Source organism: Cydia pomonella, chromosome 27 (assembly GCF_033807575.1).
Source record: "Cydia pomonella isolate Wapato2018A chromosome 27, ilCydPomo1, whole genome shotgun sequence".
In the NCBI taxonomy this organism is placed as follows: domain Eukaryota; kingdom Metazoa; phylum Arthropoda; class Insecta; order Lepidoptera; family Tortricidae; genus Cydia; species Cydia pomonella.
In genome coordinates this window covers 7275491-7294916 of record NC_084729.1, presented here as the reverse complement: position 1 = coordinate 7294916, position 19426 = coordinate 7275491, and the positions used below count along the sequence as shown (strand labels likewise).

The following is a 19426-nucleotide window of genomic DNA, read 5'->3' as shown; positions in this document are numbered from 1 at the left end:
GTAGGGTGTTTTGGAATACTTACATGGTACATATTTGCAAAGCCTTATGTCACATAGATACTCAATCAGATATTATCAATACCTATTTTGTGGCTCCCAATCGTTTACAACAGTTCCTATAGATTTAATAAACCAAGTCTAAATTACTTAATAATATCATAGACATACGTATCTGTATACATCGTGCTCACGGCTCTGACGAGGAACCCGAAATATTCAAACAATGTATTTCTCATTAAATTTTAAGACTAAAATGTCCTAAAAACTTTTCAAGAATTCGCCTAGTTTCTGAGTTAAAACCAACCAAAAAAACACCTGTTTGATGGCAATGTTGCCACTATGGCACCTAGTTATGCTTATTGATAGATGACAAGTAACACTGCAAAAATTAGGTTGTACGAAAAAAGAAGTACTAAAGATATTACGCTAAACTCTGCATAGAGGGCGCCACTACCACATTATGAGGCCTTACCACCAAACACGAAAATCGAAATTTCGTTATCTGCCTCTCTATCACTCTTGCATATTCGAGCGATAAAGAGGCCAGATAACGACATTTCGATTTTCGCGTTTCGCGGTAGGCCTCTGTAAACAAACAAAATGTTATAGTAAAATAAGGCATAGTATGTATACGTAACTCATTTTAAGTAATAATTTTACCAATTAACTTTTGATGTACAAATTCATTAAAAAAAACAACTTTTTTTGTCTTAAGTCAGATTTTTTCCTTCTTTTAGGTTTAAAGATCTTTATTTCTCATAAGAATACAAAAGTATTCACTTACATGAGAATTTTTCTTTTTTTTTCATGCAAAATACATTTTAGCTTTTGCCTCCGGAATGCGTGGTAAATCTTTCGGGTTTCTCATGAGCACCTTTGTATACTTATAAAAAAATTCTAGAATAAATATTAATTCATAAAAAAAAAAGTTATTCAAAACTATACTTGACTGACCAGAAAATTCTGTCAATATAACGCTCAAAAAGCTACCATTTACTCTTTAAATATCTGATTACAAAAATACAATATCATTTTATAAACATTAAAATTGTACTATCAGTTGTTATTAAACAACGTGTTTAAAAATAAGATAACAAGATTCTAAAACAGTTTTTTTTTCTCAAGTGATGGGATCTACATCCGCTTGTGGGTGGATCAACTTTTTAGTGTTGCCGTGGTTACGGTTTTTTTTGTCCCTTGAACAACCACTCTTGAAATATTGATTATGATTTTATAACATTAAAATTTCAATTCTATAAGTTGTCAATAAACAATGTTTGTTTAAAAATAAAATAACAAGATTCTAAAACAGTTTTTTTCTCAAGTGGCGGGATCTACATCCACTTGTGGGTGAATCAACTTTTTAGTGTCACTCGTTGCCGTGGTTACGAGATTTTTTTGTCCCTTGGACAACCACTCTTGAAATCCTGATTTATTATCAAACATGCATTTTTGTGGTAGTTTTATGCCATTTCTATAACAGGCCATCCACTGAGCACGTTAGTAAATCATCATTCAACATCTTATCGAACAAACTGCCAGTATTGTCCCTTGGACAACGGGACAGGATAACAATATACAAAAAGCTGATTCACACTTGTACATTTTCAAGTACACAGGGAAGTTTTATTTTGATTTTATTGGTGTAATATAAGCATAAGCCAAAAGGCTTGTAAAAAACTTGGAAGGATAATTTTAGTACCACATTTTGTTCGATACAATCATTGGTTTACAAGGGGGCAAAGTTGTTGTTTATCTGTTCATGCTAATATTGATACCCGAGCAAGCTGAAAATTCCAGTATTAAACCATGAATGAACGTAGCGAGGGATTCGAGAGTTGGAATCTTGAGCGTTTGCGAGGGTTTCAAGGCACGAGAAACACAATTTTTTTCACAACATCAACGCGAGGAAAATACTAACTGTAAAACATCAAACGAAATCAAATCCAAATTGGTGTTACTAAATATTCATCATTCAAAATTATCATTAAAAAGTCAATTCTACCAGCTAACATAAGGAAACAACTGAAAATTTGCATCTGAATACTTTGACCCACATGTGGATAAAATGCAACTTTCTCATTAGTTTTTGTACAATTAAGAGGGCCTTTACCAGTTGGTGTGGATATAAAAAAGTTGATTCATTCTTCTACATTTTCAAGAGTACACAGGGAAGTTTAATATACCTTTAGTAATCCTTTTGTTTTTCTTGGTGTAATATAAGCATAAGCCAAAAGGCTTTGAAAAAACTTTATATCATATTTTGTTTGATACAACCATATAGGTACAAACAAATAAAAGCCTTTCCTTTTTTCTTGGTATGTTTGTGATATGAAAAGGACAAAATACTTAGCGCCACTTGTACCATCCTGCTAACCCGGGGTTAACCGGTTATACCTGGAGTTTCCATGGTTACCTGTACAATTTGACAATGGGTTAGTGGTCTAACCGGTTCACCTCAGGTTAGTGGTTTAACCGGTTAACCGGTTAAACCTGGAGTTACCATGGTTACCTGTACAATTTGACACTGGGTTAGTGGTATGGTGCAAGTGGCGCTTAGTGTATTTATTAAATTGTACTACTTATACCTAATTACTATGGTAGACTTAAATCTATAAACAGTCTTCTTTCTTGAGGTACATTGAAAATAAAACTCCAGGTTGTTTTTTCTTCATGTTTTAGTCAAATGCACTTATACTACAAACATTCATACAATGTTCCATACTTATTGTAAACTGTCCTTTTTCATTAAAACTACAGTAATAAGAATGACTATATTTGGTCAATACTTTATAAAACTCGTTACGAACAAATCAATTTACGATTCTTAGTGAAATTACATGAACATGTAAAAATGTATTTTTTTAAGAAGAAAAATATTTTACCGGGATTCGGACCCTGGACCATCGGCTTCATAGGCAGGGTCACACACTAGGCCAGACCGGTCATCAAGTCAGTACCATAACACAGCGAAATATGTATTAGAAAATGGTCATGTTGGCAACATGCAATACACCCTATGCTCTGTATCTTTAGGTATTTAAATAAAAGTAAACAAACAATTTGTAAATTTTCGGGTAGTTATAACATTTATTGGTTAACCAACCAAATACAAAACCGCCTGGATCTGTCCCTGAACGACCCGACTTTAACCTACATTATTTGATCATGTAATGTTTCCATCTACCCTCAACTGGCTTAAGGAGCCATTTGAGGGTAGATTTTGTTTACTTTTATATACCTACAGATACAGAGTATAGTGTCTACCTAACATGGTATTAGCATAAAATATGCTTATGTAGTATAAAACAACCGACCAATAGTCATTGTTAACACTTTACATGTAAATAAAGTTAAATCTGCACAAGCTCTGCGACAGCGACGAGATGATGGGCCCGTAGCCCTGCGCGTTGTCGTAGAGCTCGAACAGCGGCGCCGCCACCAGCTTGTAGTTCTTGGGCACCGCGAACAGCGCGCGGTCCTGCAGCTGCACCAGGAACAGCCGCTTGTGCTCCTTGGGCTTCGTGATGTGCGGCGGCACGTACGGGTACTGCGGCGGCTCGAAGTTCGGCCGCCACCAGTTGCCTGGAATATACCTTTATTTTTATCGGTGGCAAACGAGCATACGGCCCGCCTATTGATATGCAGTCACCGTAGCATATGGACGCCTGCAACACCAGAGATATTACATGCGCCTTTCATTGTTTATACTAGACACATAGGTGGTGTAAGATTTTGATAGTGTGACTGTTGTTTTTATATATGGACTTCGCCGAATACGAATATTCAGCCGAACATTTACCCATAATCTAACTGTGTATGTCCTTAAACTACGTCCAAAAGAGAGATGTGGGCACTGTGAATGTCACCTCGCTTTGTGTGGTAGGGCACAGCACAGCGAATGTCATTCCAGATCTAGAGCAGGGCCCAACTGGGGAAGTATTTCCATTTTATAGAAAACCGCAGTCAAATAACACTAGACCCTACTCATAGTGTTGTGTTCCTGTCGGTGAGTAAGGTTGCCATTGTAATAGAGGTGGATTGTCAAAGAAAGCTTTTTAGCGACAGTAAATTTACTGCCATCTTTCGAGACAAGATTAAAACTTTTTGAACGCCATTTGACTTTGATCCTTATTCTTTTCCTGATGTGTGTTAATGTTAAATTATATCAAAAAGTGGCGCCATCTAATATATCAAAGGCCAAAGGAATCTCTTCATAGTATCCAGTGATGGCGCCAAAACCTTTAGGTTGTGCCCGGTAAGATGGCACCAAAACCTTTGGGTTATGCCCGGTAAGATGGCGCCACTCTTTGATATTTAACACATATCCATAATAGAATAAGGATCAAAGGCAAATGGCGTTCTAAAAGTTTTAATAATGTGTCGAAAGATGGCACTAAATTTATTGCGGCTACAAAATCTTTGACAATCCACCTCTATTTCAAATTCTCTTTGTTTTTAATTGACTAACAGATTAAGGACAGAAAAGAAAGGAGACAACGAACCAATAGTATCTTCAATGAGCCACTCCTGCTTGACGCCGTCTTGCCTGCCGAGAGTTTCTGTAAGTAGTCTTTTCAGCCCCTCAATTTCATCCTGGAAAATATTAATTAGTATATTACAATCTTTTATCTGATCTTAGTTTAGACCTATATAAGCTCTTATATAATGTTATTCAAGACATTATAGATGTATACTCTAACTAAATCGTTTCATGAACGTCCGACACCACATGGCGATCCTGCCAGTGCGGACTTGCGCCGCGCCAGTCAGGGTACCTGCCCCCGCCTGCCCGCTGCCGTTGCTATTGGCTGCTGCCCGTCTACTTTCAACCCTTCCAATGGCCAAGTAATCTACTACTTATGTCACATGACAATTCGAGGTTAATAGGTATCAGTTAGTTGTCCTGAGCCAGTAAATTCAATTTCTGTTTTCCTAAAAATCTAAATTCCGTTTTATATCCCCGCTACTAAAATGATAGTTCGATAACCTGTATCTAATTTTATCCTAAAATATCAGTTGGATTGTACAATTGAACAATAAAACTATGTTTTTATGAAGTGACCCAGGAGAAAACCACAACACAAGTATTACAGGACATTATTATACAAATTGAATAAGTCCCACAGTAAGCTCAATAAGGCTTGTGTTGTGGGTACTTAGACAAAAGTATGTATAATATATAAATACTTAAATACATAGAAAACACCCAAGACTCAGGAACAAATATCCGCGGGACCATCGGCTTCATAGGCAGGGTCACTACCCACCAGTTGAACCGTACGCTGTAGCCGTCCGTTACGGTGCAATTTGTAATGGTTAATTTTCAATTCTAATTAACATTCCGCCCACACTGGTACCCACTAGGCCAGAGTTATTAGCCACACTGCTACCCACTAGGTTGCGGACCTCTCGCTACACAGCATAATATGCTGCTGGGTAGCGAGAGGAAATGGGAAGCGGTGGCTTCGTTCTACGAAGAATTCATGTCGCAGAAGGAGAAGGCGGAGAGGGAGCGGGAAGCGTCTACTGATGCGCCTCCTCTCCGTCGCAGGCGGCAGGGTTGAGGACGGAGAGCGCTCACCTCGAGCCCTAGTAGGGCCAGCGGGTACCGGACCCGCATTGCACGGCCCCATAGACGTCGTCGGGGGGAGGGGGATCAAGCGTTTCTGATCCCCCTCCCCCCCACTCCATTGTGCGAGTGCCCTGGCGATAATCCGGGGCTGCCGGAGGGAGTGTCATCGATCGTAGAACGCCCCTAACGAACGGTGAAGAGGGTGAAACGCCGGAATAGGTTTAGTGGGTAGGGCCAAATTGTCCCCCCCTCTTGCTAGGAGAGGAAAAAGGAGCGAGAAGTCCCACACACCGTGCATAAATGCATTCCCAATCCGTCGTAAAAAAAAGCCTAGAAGAAACATTGATTAACAATGTTGAAGATAAGTGAACACTGAACAGGGTCCACTACAAGCCTCGTTATTTTTCCAAAGACTTGCCAGAAAGTGGACAACTTACTCAAAGATCTAGCAAGCTGTTGATTATTGTAATTTTAACATGCGGGCTTTTTTGCATCTGCGAAGAAATTCAAAGGTGTATGTGAAGTCCCCAATCCGCATTGGGCTAGCGTGGGGACTATAGCCCGAGCCCTCTCACGCATCAGAGGAGGCCTGTGCCCAGCAGTGGGACGTATATAGGCTGAATTATTATTTATTTTTATTATAACATGCGGGCTGTACACATTCGTCGAGAGCCTCTCGCCGAGAGTCTCTGCACTGCTCCGATCCAGTCGGAGAAACGCGAGACGAGAAGGGAGCAATATGTACACACTCGTTCTCGGCCTGTAGTGCCAATTACATCCACACTTTATCAGGCCCGACGTCGGGCCCCAGGAAGAGTATTTTTACGTTTCACCAAAAATCAGAACATGGGTTGGTTACAATATTTGAAATGTAAAAAAAAAATCTAAACCTGCATTTTTGTGATAGTTATAAGACTTATATGCCGTCTACTAAGCATGTTAGTCAAACATGCAACATTTCTTGTAATGCCGGTGTACACACTCGTCGGGCCAATTACATCCACACTTCCCGATATCGGGCCCGAAATCAGTCCCGATGTTGGGCCTGATAATCGTTTTCCGTTTCAAGGAATATCAGCACATCGTTAACAATATTTGAAGTGTAAAAAATACTTTGTCTCTAATTGCCAAAAATATAGGCGGGTCCACACAGAGCGAGCATACGCGCGAGGCAATTTCCTCGCGCACAAAACGGCCAATGTAGACGTGCCTCGGCCGAGGCAGAGCGCGACCTTGTCCGAGCCGCTCGGTGTCGGTTTTTCGGCATGCTCAAAGGCGCCTCAGTCGTTTGACGCGCCCCGGTCGGGACGTGTTTGTTTGGTGCACGTGGTTATTTTGTTCCGTACATCATTATCCTTTTACGTAGCAAATACATGATATGGGATGCTTGATATCCCAACTATACGAATAGGGGAATTAGAGAGGATTGGTGTTTAATTTGATTGTAAATCTTTAAGTTCCGACTGAGAACGCTTTTTTTGTCTCGGCCGAGACCGAGATTCAATGGGATTCCCGGCCGAGACCGATAAAATAGATAAAAAAGACGAATTTTGCACTACAATTGCTGGGACAACGCGAGGAAGATGATGATAACCACCGCAACAAGTGACACTTAAAAGTTCACCCAAAAAAGAATGATAGATGTAGAAAAACTCTTACTTCTCCAGGATTGAGTTCTCCGCCAGGCAGCTTGAAGAAGGCGGTCCCTAACTGCAGCAGCAGCACGTGTGGAAGACCATGTTCGTGCACTAACAACACACCTTCGACTGACCTGGAATCAAAATCATTAACTGTTCATATGTGTATTATTTATGCGGGGAAATCAAACCATTGGGATGTAAGCCACTATATAATATCACACCGCACATATTTAACAATTTATCAATAAACAACGAATGTGGTAGTAAAAACATCTTTAAATCAAAAATTAATTCGTTGCTAATAGGTACAACACATAACTGAATAAATAGGATAGGCAAATATAAACAACTTATACTGTGTTAATATGATATAAATAAAAAAAAAAAAAAAAAAATTATGTATTAACCTTAGTAATATAAGTTAATCATATAATTTAGATTAAGGTACTAACGTTGAAAATGAGTGCCTCTATTCACCCTTAAATGTAAGTTTGGCAAACCTAATATAAGTTTAAAATGTACCATACTTTTTTGAAAATAAATTAAAAATAAACAAATAAAGCAATATAAGAAATGCTTCAACCCTTTAATATGACCCACTCTTGCCTAGTGGGTAGTGACCCTGCCTATAAAGCCGTCCCTGGTTCGAATTCCAGTAAGGGCATTTATTTGTGTGATGAACACAGATATTTCTTCCTGAGTCATGGGTGTTTTCTATGTAGTATGTATTTGTTTATATACATATGTATATCGTCGCCTAGAACCCATAGTACAAGCTTTGCTTAGTTTGGGGCTAGGTTGATGTGCGATTGTCCCCAATATAAAAAAAAATAACAAAAATAGCCGCTGAGGTAGTGAGTTCAAGCCCTCCCTGATGCTTAATTGTCCCAATAATTTTGGTTTAAAAAAAGGTAAGAGGTTGTTGTCTCTAGCGTATGTTGCCTAATAGGGTTAAATATTGCAAGAAAATTGCTAAAAAAATACCTGCAGGATTTTGAACACTCTCGGCAAAAGGACTCCATGTCCTACAAAACCTAAGTTTGACAGTGGGACAAATCAAGTTGTCCATTTCTAAAAACGAAGAAGAGTACATTGAGTTATTATTTAATTATTTTTTTACTCTCAATAAAAACCTATTTTTTCAAGCAAACCCTTAAGTGATCACTAGTATATAGAAGTAGCCTCGATAGTGGAGGTTATCAATACAGGAACTCCCTACTTGTCAAACAATTTTGCCCCACGGATTCCTATGTCTGCTCATGAACCATGATAATTAGACAGTTAAAATTTTCACAGATGATGCATTTCTATTGTAGCTATAACAACAAATATTAAAAATAGAATAAAATAAATATTTAAGTGGGGCTCCCATACAACAAACGTGATTTTTTTGCAGTTTGCTGCGTAATGGTACGGAACTCTTCGTGCGCGAGTCCGACTCGCACTTGTCCAGTTTAAAATAGTCTTTTAGCCATGGCAATTTTCTCTGTACAATGTAATCCATGAAATTTTCTTTGATAATAACTTAATAACTGTTATAAACAAAAAGTCAAATTATCAAGCTTAGAATAGAGGTTATAAATGATCTAGATAAGTAATGCAAAGTTGTCTGCCAAAAACTAGGGACGTTGGCCATGGTGTTTGGCAACAAGAGATATTTTAGGTTAATAGAGCCTAGATCACTAAGAGTTATTGAGTAGCATGAAAACAAAGTACGCGGAAAAATAACACGAAACTCACCTCCTCATGCCAATTTTCACAAATTCCTCCCTCATGCGTTGAAATCTTGCCGGTACAGAAGCGTCTCTCTCAAACAATGGCTCCTTCGTGCCAAATGTGTAATTAGTCAAGGGGTACAGGTTTATCGTCCTGTTTAGCGTCAAATTGTTGTTATTCTGGCTGTTCTGATGCTGAACACCAGGTCTGACCGGCCACGGTTTGTTTCCTGGTGCACCTTGTACTGCTGCCATTTCGAGGTTTTAATCACTACCGATAATTAATTATGGTACACTGACTAGAAAATACAATACAGCATATGGTAATTGAAATATGACACTAAAAATCTGACGGTGTTCTTAATAAAACAAGGAAATTGTAGCGTCAGTGGCGTGCAAACCAAACAACCGGCAGCCATTAAAAGCGTAGACTAGACTAGACTAGACGAACAAGTTTTTCAATTGTGAGTTTGTAGTCTATGGGTACAACGTTAGTGATATTGTATGCAGTGTTGCCAACTCGGATTTTGAAAATATGCTAGACTCATCTCTAAAATATGCCAAAAATATGCTAAAGTATTTAGAAATGTGCTATAAAAAAATGCTAAAATGTCATTTGAAAAAAGGCACTTTAAAATAATATGGTGTCTAAAAATACGCAGTAAAATGCACCGCCGTTGTTTGTTATTTAGTTACGACTGTTACGAATCTGCTGTTGTTTGGAAAAATATTTGATAGAATTTTATTTAATGGTTTTATTATTGACCAAGTGCGCGTAAAACGCGAGCAAAGCATCCCGTTTCATGCGTATAACCGCGGACATCGAAAATTAAAAAATTTCAGCAACTAATTCTGTAACTCTAATTCCACCTTAAGTGGAGTAAAAGAGGTAGCTGCTCGAAATTTTCCATTATTGATGTTCATGATAGGCCCTCTGCTAAGACTAAAATGCCGACTGCTATCCCATCCTAGCAAAATAGCAAAACAGAGATTTGGGTAAATTTCTGTACAAGATCAGTGAAGGCCAGTCCAGATGGGACAATATCCGATCAATTTGTTTGATCCACTCAGGTGGCGTGGACACAAAAATAAAATCGGCTCGCCGATAACCCTTGATTCGATTTCAAGATTTTGATCAATCAAATGGAGATGCGGATGCAAGAATCCCAATTTTCGACGCTGTGTGCAGCCCCCTCTTCTTGGTTCCGCTTGTTAAGATTGTATCTGTTTATAATTTCATTTTGTTTCGGCTTGAAGTAGTCGTCGAAAACTTCGATCACCTCCTCTAGCTTGTCCTTGCCTTCCACTTTAAGAACATTAAAATATAATTCTTGCGCTTCGTGGCCAACGCAGTTAATAAGTATTGCTGCTTTTCTTGTTTCCGATATTCTTTCTAACCCCGCCGCTAGCACGAAGTTGCGAAAAGATAGCTTGAAACGTTGCCACTGCGGCCAGCAGTTTTCGATATCTTCTAAATTGAGCCCCACGGGCATTTTATATTCGACGGCAGACATTTCGTTAAAATCTTCTTAATCTTCACTTGTCTTTGTTCAATGAACATATGCACTCAGTAGCGATTTGTAGGTTATCTTATCCAATCCAGTTTAATCTTCCTGAATTTGACTCCTTTTCGGCTGCGCCATGTATGATCTTCAATAAAACGATACTTGAAAGTCTTCGGGTATTATTAATAACGTCTTCTTATAGATATGACAATATTATTAATATTAATATTATAGCGAGCTGTGTACCGTGTCAGGGATATAAAGCAAGAGGGGGCTGTCATAGTGACACTTGGTAAGGTTTTACAGCACGTTGCATTTACAAAGAATGTTATGACAGGTGCGTTTATAGAGTATGCTACAGTATGTGCCTTTGGGGGCAATTATTTTTGATTTCTAGCGCTCGAATGTCACCATAAATCTAAAATTGGTGTTTTAATTGTGTACAAGGTGAACCGTGGACGCTAAATAGGATTGACACCAATTTTTTTCTTGATCGACCTCGCTTTGATCATCCCGTCCGGACGGGCCCTAAGTTTATATAGGTACATGTAGTAAAAATATTGCACACATACGCTACGCATACTTAAAGGACGATGTGAACTGCTAGAGTGGCAGAATAAAAATGGTAGATAATCCAGCACAAACTACACAGCAGGTTGACTAAGCATGAAAAATGCAAAACGGAAATCAAATATGTCAATCCACGAAAAAATCATTCATTTAAACTTTATAAACTGTATTTCGTTGCCATTTTCAAATTATTATAGTCCATCGACGTCCATCCGCCCATCCACCACCACAAGTCAAAATTCACATGAAAATATGAACCACATAAAGCGATGGCGCATATTGTTGGTACAAAGTGGGTGCAAACTTGGCTTAGACAAAATATGCTAAAAAATATGCCAGATGCTAAATGGAAAATTTTCATGCCAAAGCGACTGAAAATATGCCAGATCTGGCATATTATATGCCAAGTTGGCAACACTGATTGTATGTCTATGTAGTGATGGAATGTTTACTATACGGAAGGTGGAGATAAGGAACGAAATCTCCATGTACCAAAAAGTGTCATCAAAAAACTTTAAATAGGTAGCGCTACAATACCTAGAGTATTTGAACAAAAAAATCAAATCATAGACAGCGCAATTCACTCCGTCAATAACGCCTAGGTTCTTACATAGACATACAAGTTCTTAGCTACTCTAGCGCTACTCTGGAGAGATTTGGAACTATTATTTATAGCTGACAGCTGGACACTTTTGCAACAGTTCTACCATAATATCCATCCTCTTAATTCCACACTCCATAGTTTACTACCTCGAACTGCCACAATTTTACCGGTTTATCTAGAAGAAAATGGTTAAACATTAATAAATGCCATTTACAATTTTGACAGCTTGGCCATAATTGTTAAAAAAAAAAAATTGACAGTACAGTGACATCGAAGTGACGTCCTGACCAATTATTAATACAAGTGAGATTTCTTTTCGAAAAAGTTTCAACAAAGTCATTTAGTTGATGTAATCAACTGAAATGTCTCAACAACTAGAACTATTAACAGAGGTTCCATCACAATGGTTAAATATATCATATGTAACACCTGACATACAGAGGAAGGAAATAAAACCATTTGTTGTTTGTAAGTTATCAACCCACTTTTTTGTGTGCTTTAACTTAAGTTATTTGCAAATTGTGGACTAAATGTCTGTATACACCGTGGGCCAATTAAACCCGACAGATTTTAACCACGCATTCCTGAGGTCATAAGGAGCAAAAAATTTTATACGGCTTTTGACCAAATTCGCCAATAAAAGATTATTTTTAGCCGAAAAAAAAAATTGTTTTGCGTTTTCTGCACACGGCGTTATTTATTTTTACACCTTGGTGAAAAATATAATGACAACGAATAGTTTTTATTTTATTTACAGATAAAAATTCCGTGTTTAGTTTAAAACTTTAATATCTGTCAGCAGGTATGTCTAAACCAAGACACATAGTGGCAGCGCCACGGCTAAAAAGGTGTTTTGCACAAAGTTATAACAGAAACAAATTTTCACAAAAATTGTCATTATCTCTAAAACAAGATAGATTTCAGGAAACTTTGTATGACATTTTAGTCTCTAACTGTGGTCAAAAATACACCTTTAAAATCTGTCAGATTTAATTGACCCAGTGTATAAATAGAAATTTTTAACCAGAATTTTAACCTACAAGTACAATTTTTTCACACGTGAAATTAAAAGGAAAATATATAAAATACTAAACTCGATTCTAGTGGCTCTTAAGGAATTGGAAGGTAATCCAGACAGCAGAACTTCGAGCTTAATGAGTGCAGATAAGTTTGCGGCGGTGCGGGAGGTGGTGAGGCATGTGGCCCGGGCCCGGTCGGCCACTAGAGAGGCCTGGGAACTGGGGGATATGAAGGTGTTCTTAGAAAGTTTGAGGTAAATTTCTCGTAACTGCCATCTTTTAACACATGATTAGAACTTTAAACTAAACTCTAATGTAGATCAAATGTCAAAGGTATGTATGCCAGGTAAGATATATGGCACCACTTTTTGATATTTAACAAATTGAATACATATCTGTGAAAGAATAAGGATCAAATTCAAATGGCATTCAAAAATTTTAATCATGTGATGAAAAATGGCAGTAAATTTACTGTGGCTACAAAGTTTTCTTTGAAAATCCACCTCTATTTCAAATTCTCTTTGATACTATCTTCTTTTTAGGAGTTTTTTTTTTAATTTCTATTGCCTTTTAATCCCTTGACTGCCGAGGTCAACTGATGCATGCAGCTATAGCCCAGTATCAACCTTTGTAAATTTCCTAATTTACTTTCCTTATTATTAACACTAGAGTGCTCGCGCAATGAGTATTTTGAGGCGAAAAAATTGTGATTACTTGATACCTACATTTGTAGGTTAAGATCATTAAAAAGTATAAAAATACTTCTTTTTCTCCTTCTCAGCATATTCACGTCCACTGCTGAACATATGCCTCTTTCACGGATTTCCATGTTGTTCTGTACGCGGCGGTTCTATGCCAGGTTGGCCTTGCCGGCCTTTATTGTCCGTCCACCTGGCTCGTGGTATTCCGTCACCTCGGCTTCCCAGTCGAGGTCTCTAGAACAGGACTCGCTGGCCCCATCAGTCATCATCCATGTGACAGATATGGCTGGCCCATTCCCACTTCAGTTGCGCAATTCTTTTGGCGATGTCGGTAACTTTCGATAAAAATACTAGTAAGTGTAAAACTATAATAAATGTTAATTTTTCTAGAAGTGTTTGAATTCGTTTCTCATATGAAAATGATTACAAACTGTTTTCTCCACTATTTAAACAATAAATTATACTATACAATAAATCAGTATCGTCGGCAAAATGCTTATCACGCGAGTACTCGCATTACACGGAAAGGTGCGACCATAGAGTTCATTATATGTAATCTCAAGTAATCTGTACATTGAACTATAAAATAAAATGTGAATTTTATGACTAAATAATTGAATTGAATTGTTGCGAACTACGAGCAAGTCCCAGAGGGGGTACACATACCCCACTTTTAGAAATCCTGTTCTGTCTTGAACTTAATTAAATTCAGCTTTGAAACTCCTTGTCTAGGATATTTTATATTTATTTATGTAATATAATATATTTAGTTTATCTTTTCTTTTTAATTCATTCAACATCTATGGTAGACTGGTAGAGAGCATTTGGCATTAAGTCCGCCATTTGTACATTGTTTTGCAATAAAGTTGATCCAAAAATAATCTTAAAAATAATGAAATCTTCGTTGTAGATTCTCACCAGACTGTGTCGCGGAGCTGGCAACGCTGCTGTGCGCGGAGCAGCTCTACGCCAACATACCCACGCACCTGCGGGTGAAGCCTGGCCTGGCCGGCTTGCAATGGAAGATCGACATGTCTCTTAGGTAGATTTTCCTTTTTATACAAGTTATCTGGGGACTACCGCGAAATGTCTGCCATTGGTACTTTTTTGTATTGTGCAATAAAGGTTAAATAAAATAATTAAATAAGCAATTGACGAACTTCGATTTTGCGCGGTTATAGGCTTGGTGTGTATGTTAGTTTCCCTTTTTTAACCCCCGACGCAAAAAGGGGTGTGGCTCTCCAATGGATGAACCGATTTCGATGCGGATTTTTCGATCAGGATGGAGCAATTACATCCACACTTTATTAGGCCTGATATCAGACCCGATTTCGGGCCCGAGCAAGAGTATTTTTCCATTTCACCAAATATCAGCACATCGTTTACAATATTTGAAATGTAAAAAAACGGTACATGTGCAAAAATATCAGACATTGAACATTTTTGGCAATTAGAAACAAAGTATTTTTTTACATTTCAAATTTTGTTAACAATGAGCTGATATTCCGTGAAACGGAAAACGATTATCAGGGCCGAAATCGGGTCTGATTTCGGGCCCGATATCGGGAAGTGTGGATGTAATTGGCGCTTAAGGCAATCTTGACGTGTTTTTATTGTTTTTTTTTTATTAGTAACTATTCCGTATGAAAGCAAGTGTTTAAAAGTGTCTTTCAATAATTAGATACGTCAAGATCGTTTATTTTTTTTCTAATCCTAAAAAACGAAGTATGTATAATAATGATAAAAAAACGTATTTTTCCAGCCAAGCCAACATTGAAGATAGCACACCAGAACATCACAAACAAATACTCCGCCGAGATACCTTCGTCCTACTCATTCTCAAGCTGACAGACGGACAGACAAGGACATACAGGTTATCTATAGCGAAATTTCACGAGTTAAGGTTCGTGGTCGCGAGCGCGCTGAAAAGCATGATCGTTCTAGAGAAACGTAAGTGTATGAGGAAAGACTGACATACGTATTCTTGGGGATAGCTTACTCCATAAACATGACATACGTATTCTTGGGGATAGCTTACTCCATAAACAAAAGCATTAGAACGTTTAGAGCGTTTTTTTAGCATTAGAAAAAAGGTATACAATACTTGTCTTTTTATTGAAAAAAGCTTTTTAAAAATCAGTAACTAATAATTATGAAAGCAAAAGAATGTATGTGATTTATAATATTGGCCGTGACTTATTTTTCAAAAGTGTTTTTCAAAAGACACGTGAAAATCGCTTACCTTCTTTCTCATGCTAAAAAAAAAAGAAATATAGGGATATATACTCTGATGGCAAGCCAGCTTTTCACTAGAGAAAGGCGGCAAATGAAAACATGTTAGACGTTCAATCTCCCGTACTAGTTTTAAATTGCGAGACCTTTCTACTGACAAATTTGGGTTGCTAGAGTAAAAGTAGGTACGGTCACGTCTGAAAATATCGATACGAAAAAAGTGCCAAATATATGTATACACGATTTTATCGCCCACATATTGAGGTATTGTATACATATTTTTGGTATCGATATTTTCAGACGTGACTGTACACAGTATGTCACGCACTTACAACTACTCAAAACCCTTTACAAAATTATATCAGCGCCATCTAATGGGTTGAATCCTAAACTTTACTGCGTAATAGCAAAGAAAATTTGAAATAGAGGTGACACAGTAAATTTACTGCCTACTTTCGACACATGATTAAAACTTTTAGAACGCCATTTGACTTTGATCCTTGTTATTTTACTGATATGTGTTAAATTTGTTAAATATCAAAAATTAGCGCCATCTAATAGATCAAAGGCCACAAGTGTGGGCTATGGCAGCATCGTTTCGAGCGATGGCACCATAACCTTTAGGTTGTGCCCGGTAAGATGGCGCCACTTTTTGATATTTAACACATCATGATATCAGTAAAAGAATAAAGATCCAAGTCAAATGTGTTAAATATCAAAGTGGCGCCGTCTACTAGATCGTAGGCCATGGTATGGCGGTACCTTTTCGAGCGATGGCGCCATACCTTCCACGTCTATTTCAGATTATCTTTGGTAATATATAAGTACTAATTACCTACTCAAATGTAAAAAAAAAAACTGCATGTGAAAAGGCCTTTAAAAAGTCTGCTGTTAAACACTTTAGCGGTATTCATAAAAACCTAACATCAAATAAGATAATATAGGTAACATGCATTAGGTTAATCTATTTTTGAAACTATCTGGCATTCAGATGTAATTCAGAATTACCAGAATGCGGCTATTGTTATTAAAAAAAAAAACATTCCCTAGTGACAGTGGGGCGGCACTGGGGGCCTACCGCAAAAACCGAAATTCGCAAATTGCGTGGATCTTTCTCTTATACTCTCACAAAGACGTAATTAGAATGACAGAAAAATGCCCGCAATTGACGAATTACGATTTTCCCGGTAGCCTCCCTGGGGGCCTACCGCAAAAACCGAAATTCGCAAATTGCGGGGATATTTCCCTTTTTCTCTTACTAATACATAATTAGGGTGACAGAGGCAAATGCCCGCAATTGACGAACTTCGATTTTCCCTGATCCTTTCGGACATTCTCGGCTCCGTTCGGCTCAGCATTGTGTAACAAAGTTGTATTTTTCTTGTAGATAGGACTTGTTATTAAATCGGTGCGATTGCATTTTTTATGTAAAGTCTATTTTTATTAATAAAAAAATCAAAACAAAATTATGTGTTTTATTATTAAAATTGTATTTGTCTAAACCAAGTTAACGCTCAGACTGCAGCGACAGATTGTGGGAGTGCCACCATAAATGTAAAATTATTATGAAAATATACCACTTATGGAGTCACGCCACACTATGTCATTGCAAGGGCCAATTACATTCACACTTCTCGATATCGGGCCTGAAGTCAGTCCCGACCTGAGAATCGTTTTCCGTTTCATAGAATATCAGCGCATCGTTAACAATATTTGAAATGAAAAAAACGAATCATATGCAAAAATATCAAACATTAAACATGTCCTTTAGTCCGGGTCTGCCTAAAACGTAGTCAGACTAATTCGCATTATGACAAAACTTCATTTGAAATTCGCTATTCGTCTAAATCGCTATTGACCTATTACTTTATAACCAAACGGAGTAATTAGCGTTAAGGTAGTTTTTTTTAAGCACCGCTGTGCTCCTGTTCCGCGCCCGCGCCACCAGTGTTGAGTCACCAATCCTACGTTTACCTACTTCATAATTGTAATACCTACATAAAAATTGGCCATGCCGGGACGGTAGGACAGTGCAAAATTATGTACCTTTTTATAAGTATAACGAGCGAGCTCATCGCCAACAAACTGTCTCGCAGTTTGGCGAATATTTTGTTTTGTGGTACACATATTTTATATTTTAATGTTATAAAAAAAAAAAACTTATATTACCTATTTCGCAATATGTCCCAAACGCAGTAAGCCTAAGTAGTTGTTTGTCCATTTTGCGATACGCCTAATTATGAGTGAGTAGCAGAAATTCGTAGTTGTTTTTTCCCCCAAAGTGTAATGTTTTCAGGGTAGTCACAATTAGTCATTAGGTAGGTTAGGTTCGTTAGGTAGCTTCAGACAGAAGCCCAAACTGCCCAGAAATAGCGCTTTGCGGGGCTCCGTCTACTTACGTTTAAGAGGAAATGTTTTTGCAAAATAAACAATTAGAAATAATCTATTATAGGAGCTTTTGGATAAAAACGTAATACATAAGTATACGTCTCACTGTGCCAGATTCGCTTTTGGACAATAATGCAAGAGGCCTCTTGTGCCATATTCGCATTTGGACAAAAACTCATGAGGCCTAAGTCTTAGTGCGACTATTTCACGGTTGGTCTAGGCATAACGCGAATTAAAACGTAGTCTGACATGTTTTAGGCAGACCCGGACTAAAGGCTTCAGTCCCGATGTCGGGCCTGATAAACGTTTTCCGTTTCACGGAATATCAGCACATCGTTAACAATATTCGAAATGTAAAAAAATGGTTCAAATGCAAAAATGTATTCCTCACGGGCGCGCGCCTATAGCACGTCTATAAGATCCTACCATCTATGGCTAATCCAGCTGTTGGCAACAGGGCCCAGCTTCATGGTGGTTTCGTAAAAATGTATGCTTACTTTTGGCATTAGGTCTTCGAATTAAAACCAGAAATATTACTTTGCTAAAAAATAACGTCCTAGTCAATCAGTGCTAACTCATTATACTTACTTGCGTATTTTTACATGCAATATAAACCGCGACCTACCGCGAAAACCGAAATTCGCAAATTGCGGGGATTTTTCTCTTTTACTCTCCTAGGACCAAATTAGAGTGACAAAGAAAAATGCCCGCAATTGACGAACTTCGATTTTGGCGGTAGGCCCCCTGTTCCCTGAAACAGTCGGTTGTCGGACGTCAGACCCTCAACACCTCCAGCATCTCCTGGGGATGCCTCGTAGAGAGGCGAAACACTTCGAGTTTTGTACTTTTAATGGTGAGTTGTTATATTTATTTGCGTATTTATTTTTGCGGTGGGAACATTAATTGCATGTTAAAATAGTAAGTAAGCAAGTATAACGGGTTAGTACTGACTGACTAGCAAGTTATTTTTTCGCGGATTAGCAAAGTAATACTTCTTTTTTAGGGTTCCGTAGCCAAATGGCAAAAAACGGAACCCTTATAGATTCGTCATGTCCGTCTGTCTGTCCGATTTTGTCACAGCCACTTTTTTCCGAAACTATAAGAGCTATACTGTTCAAACTTAATAAGTGGATGTATTCTATGAACCGCATTAAGATGTTCACACAAAAATAGAAAAAAAACAATAAATTTTGGGGGTTCCCCATACTTAGAACTGAAACTCAAAAAATCTTTTTTCATCAAACCCATACGTGTGGGGTATCTATGGATAGGCCTTAAAAAATGATATTTAGGTTCCTAATATCATTTTTATCTAAACTGAATAGTTTGCGCGAGAGACACTTCTAAAGTGAAAAAATGTGTGCCCCCCCCCCCCTGTAACTTCTAAAATAACAGAATGAAAAATCTAAAAAAAATATATGATATACATTACCATGCAAACTTCCACCGAAAATTGGTTTGAACGAGATCTAGTGAG

General features: G+C 37.9%; 2 protein-coding genes across 2 annotated transcripts; one reads left to right on the top strand and one right to left on the bottom strand.

Annotated features, from left to right (window-relative positions):
- Positions 1–2660: 2660 nt before the first annotated feature.
- LOC133532460 (cleavage and polyadenylation specificity factor subunit 5) lies at positions 2661–9357 on the bottom strand. The gene is made up of 4 exons (XM_061871147.1): positions 8956–9357; positions 7235–7346; positions 4506–4596; positions 2661–3585 (listed from the first exon to the last, which is right to left on the bottom strand). Exons 1-4 carry the CDS (start codon positions 9183–9185, stop codon positions 3338–3340), a joined length of 681 nt encoding a protein of 226 aa, XP_061727131.1. The 5' UTR covers positions 9186–9357; the 3' UTR covers positions 2661–3337.
- Positions 9358–11787: 2430 nt separating this feature from the next.
- Positions 11788–17021, top strand: LOC133532643 (COMM domain-containing protein 5-like). Its single transcript, XM_061871400.1, has 4 exons — positions 11788–12077; positions 12714–12882; positions 14240–14371; positions 15092–17021. The coding sequence occupies exons 1-4, from the start codon at positions 11972–11974 to the stop codon at positions 15300–15302; spliced, it is 618 nt and encodes a 205-aa protein (XP_061727384.1). The 5' UTR covers positions 11788–11971; the 3' UTR covers positions 15303–17021.
- The last annotated feature ends 2405 nt before the right edge of the window (positions 17022–19426 follow it).

Bases quoted from the DNA above. Each gene is read 5' to 3' on its own strand.
- LOC133532460 (XM_061871147.1), bottom strand. From the start codon at position 9,185: ATGGCAGCAGTACAAGGTGCACCAGGAAACAAACCGTGGCCGGTCAGA. The intron at 7,347-8,955 runs GTGAGTTTCGTG...TTTTGATTCCAG, and splicing joins GTGAAAATTGGCATGAGGAG to GTCAGTCGAAGGTGTGTTGT. The intron at 4,597-7,234 runs GTAAGAGTTTTT...AATATTTTCCAG, and splicing joins GAGAACTCAATCCTGGAGAA to GATGAAATTGAGGGGCTGAA.
- LOC133532643 (XM_061871400.1), top strand. From the start codon at position 11,972: ATGTCTCAACAACTAGAACTATTAACAGAGGTTCCATCACAATGGTTA. The intron at 12,078-12,713 runs GTAAGTTATCAA...ACTCGATTCTAG, and splicing joins AATAAAACCATTTGTTGTTT to TGGCTCTTAAGGAATTGGAA. The intron at 14,372-15,091 runs GTAGATTTTCCT...GTATTTTTCCAG, and splicing joins AAGATCGACATGTCTCTTAG to CCAAGCCAACATTGAAGATA.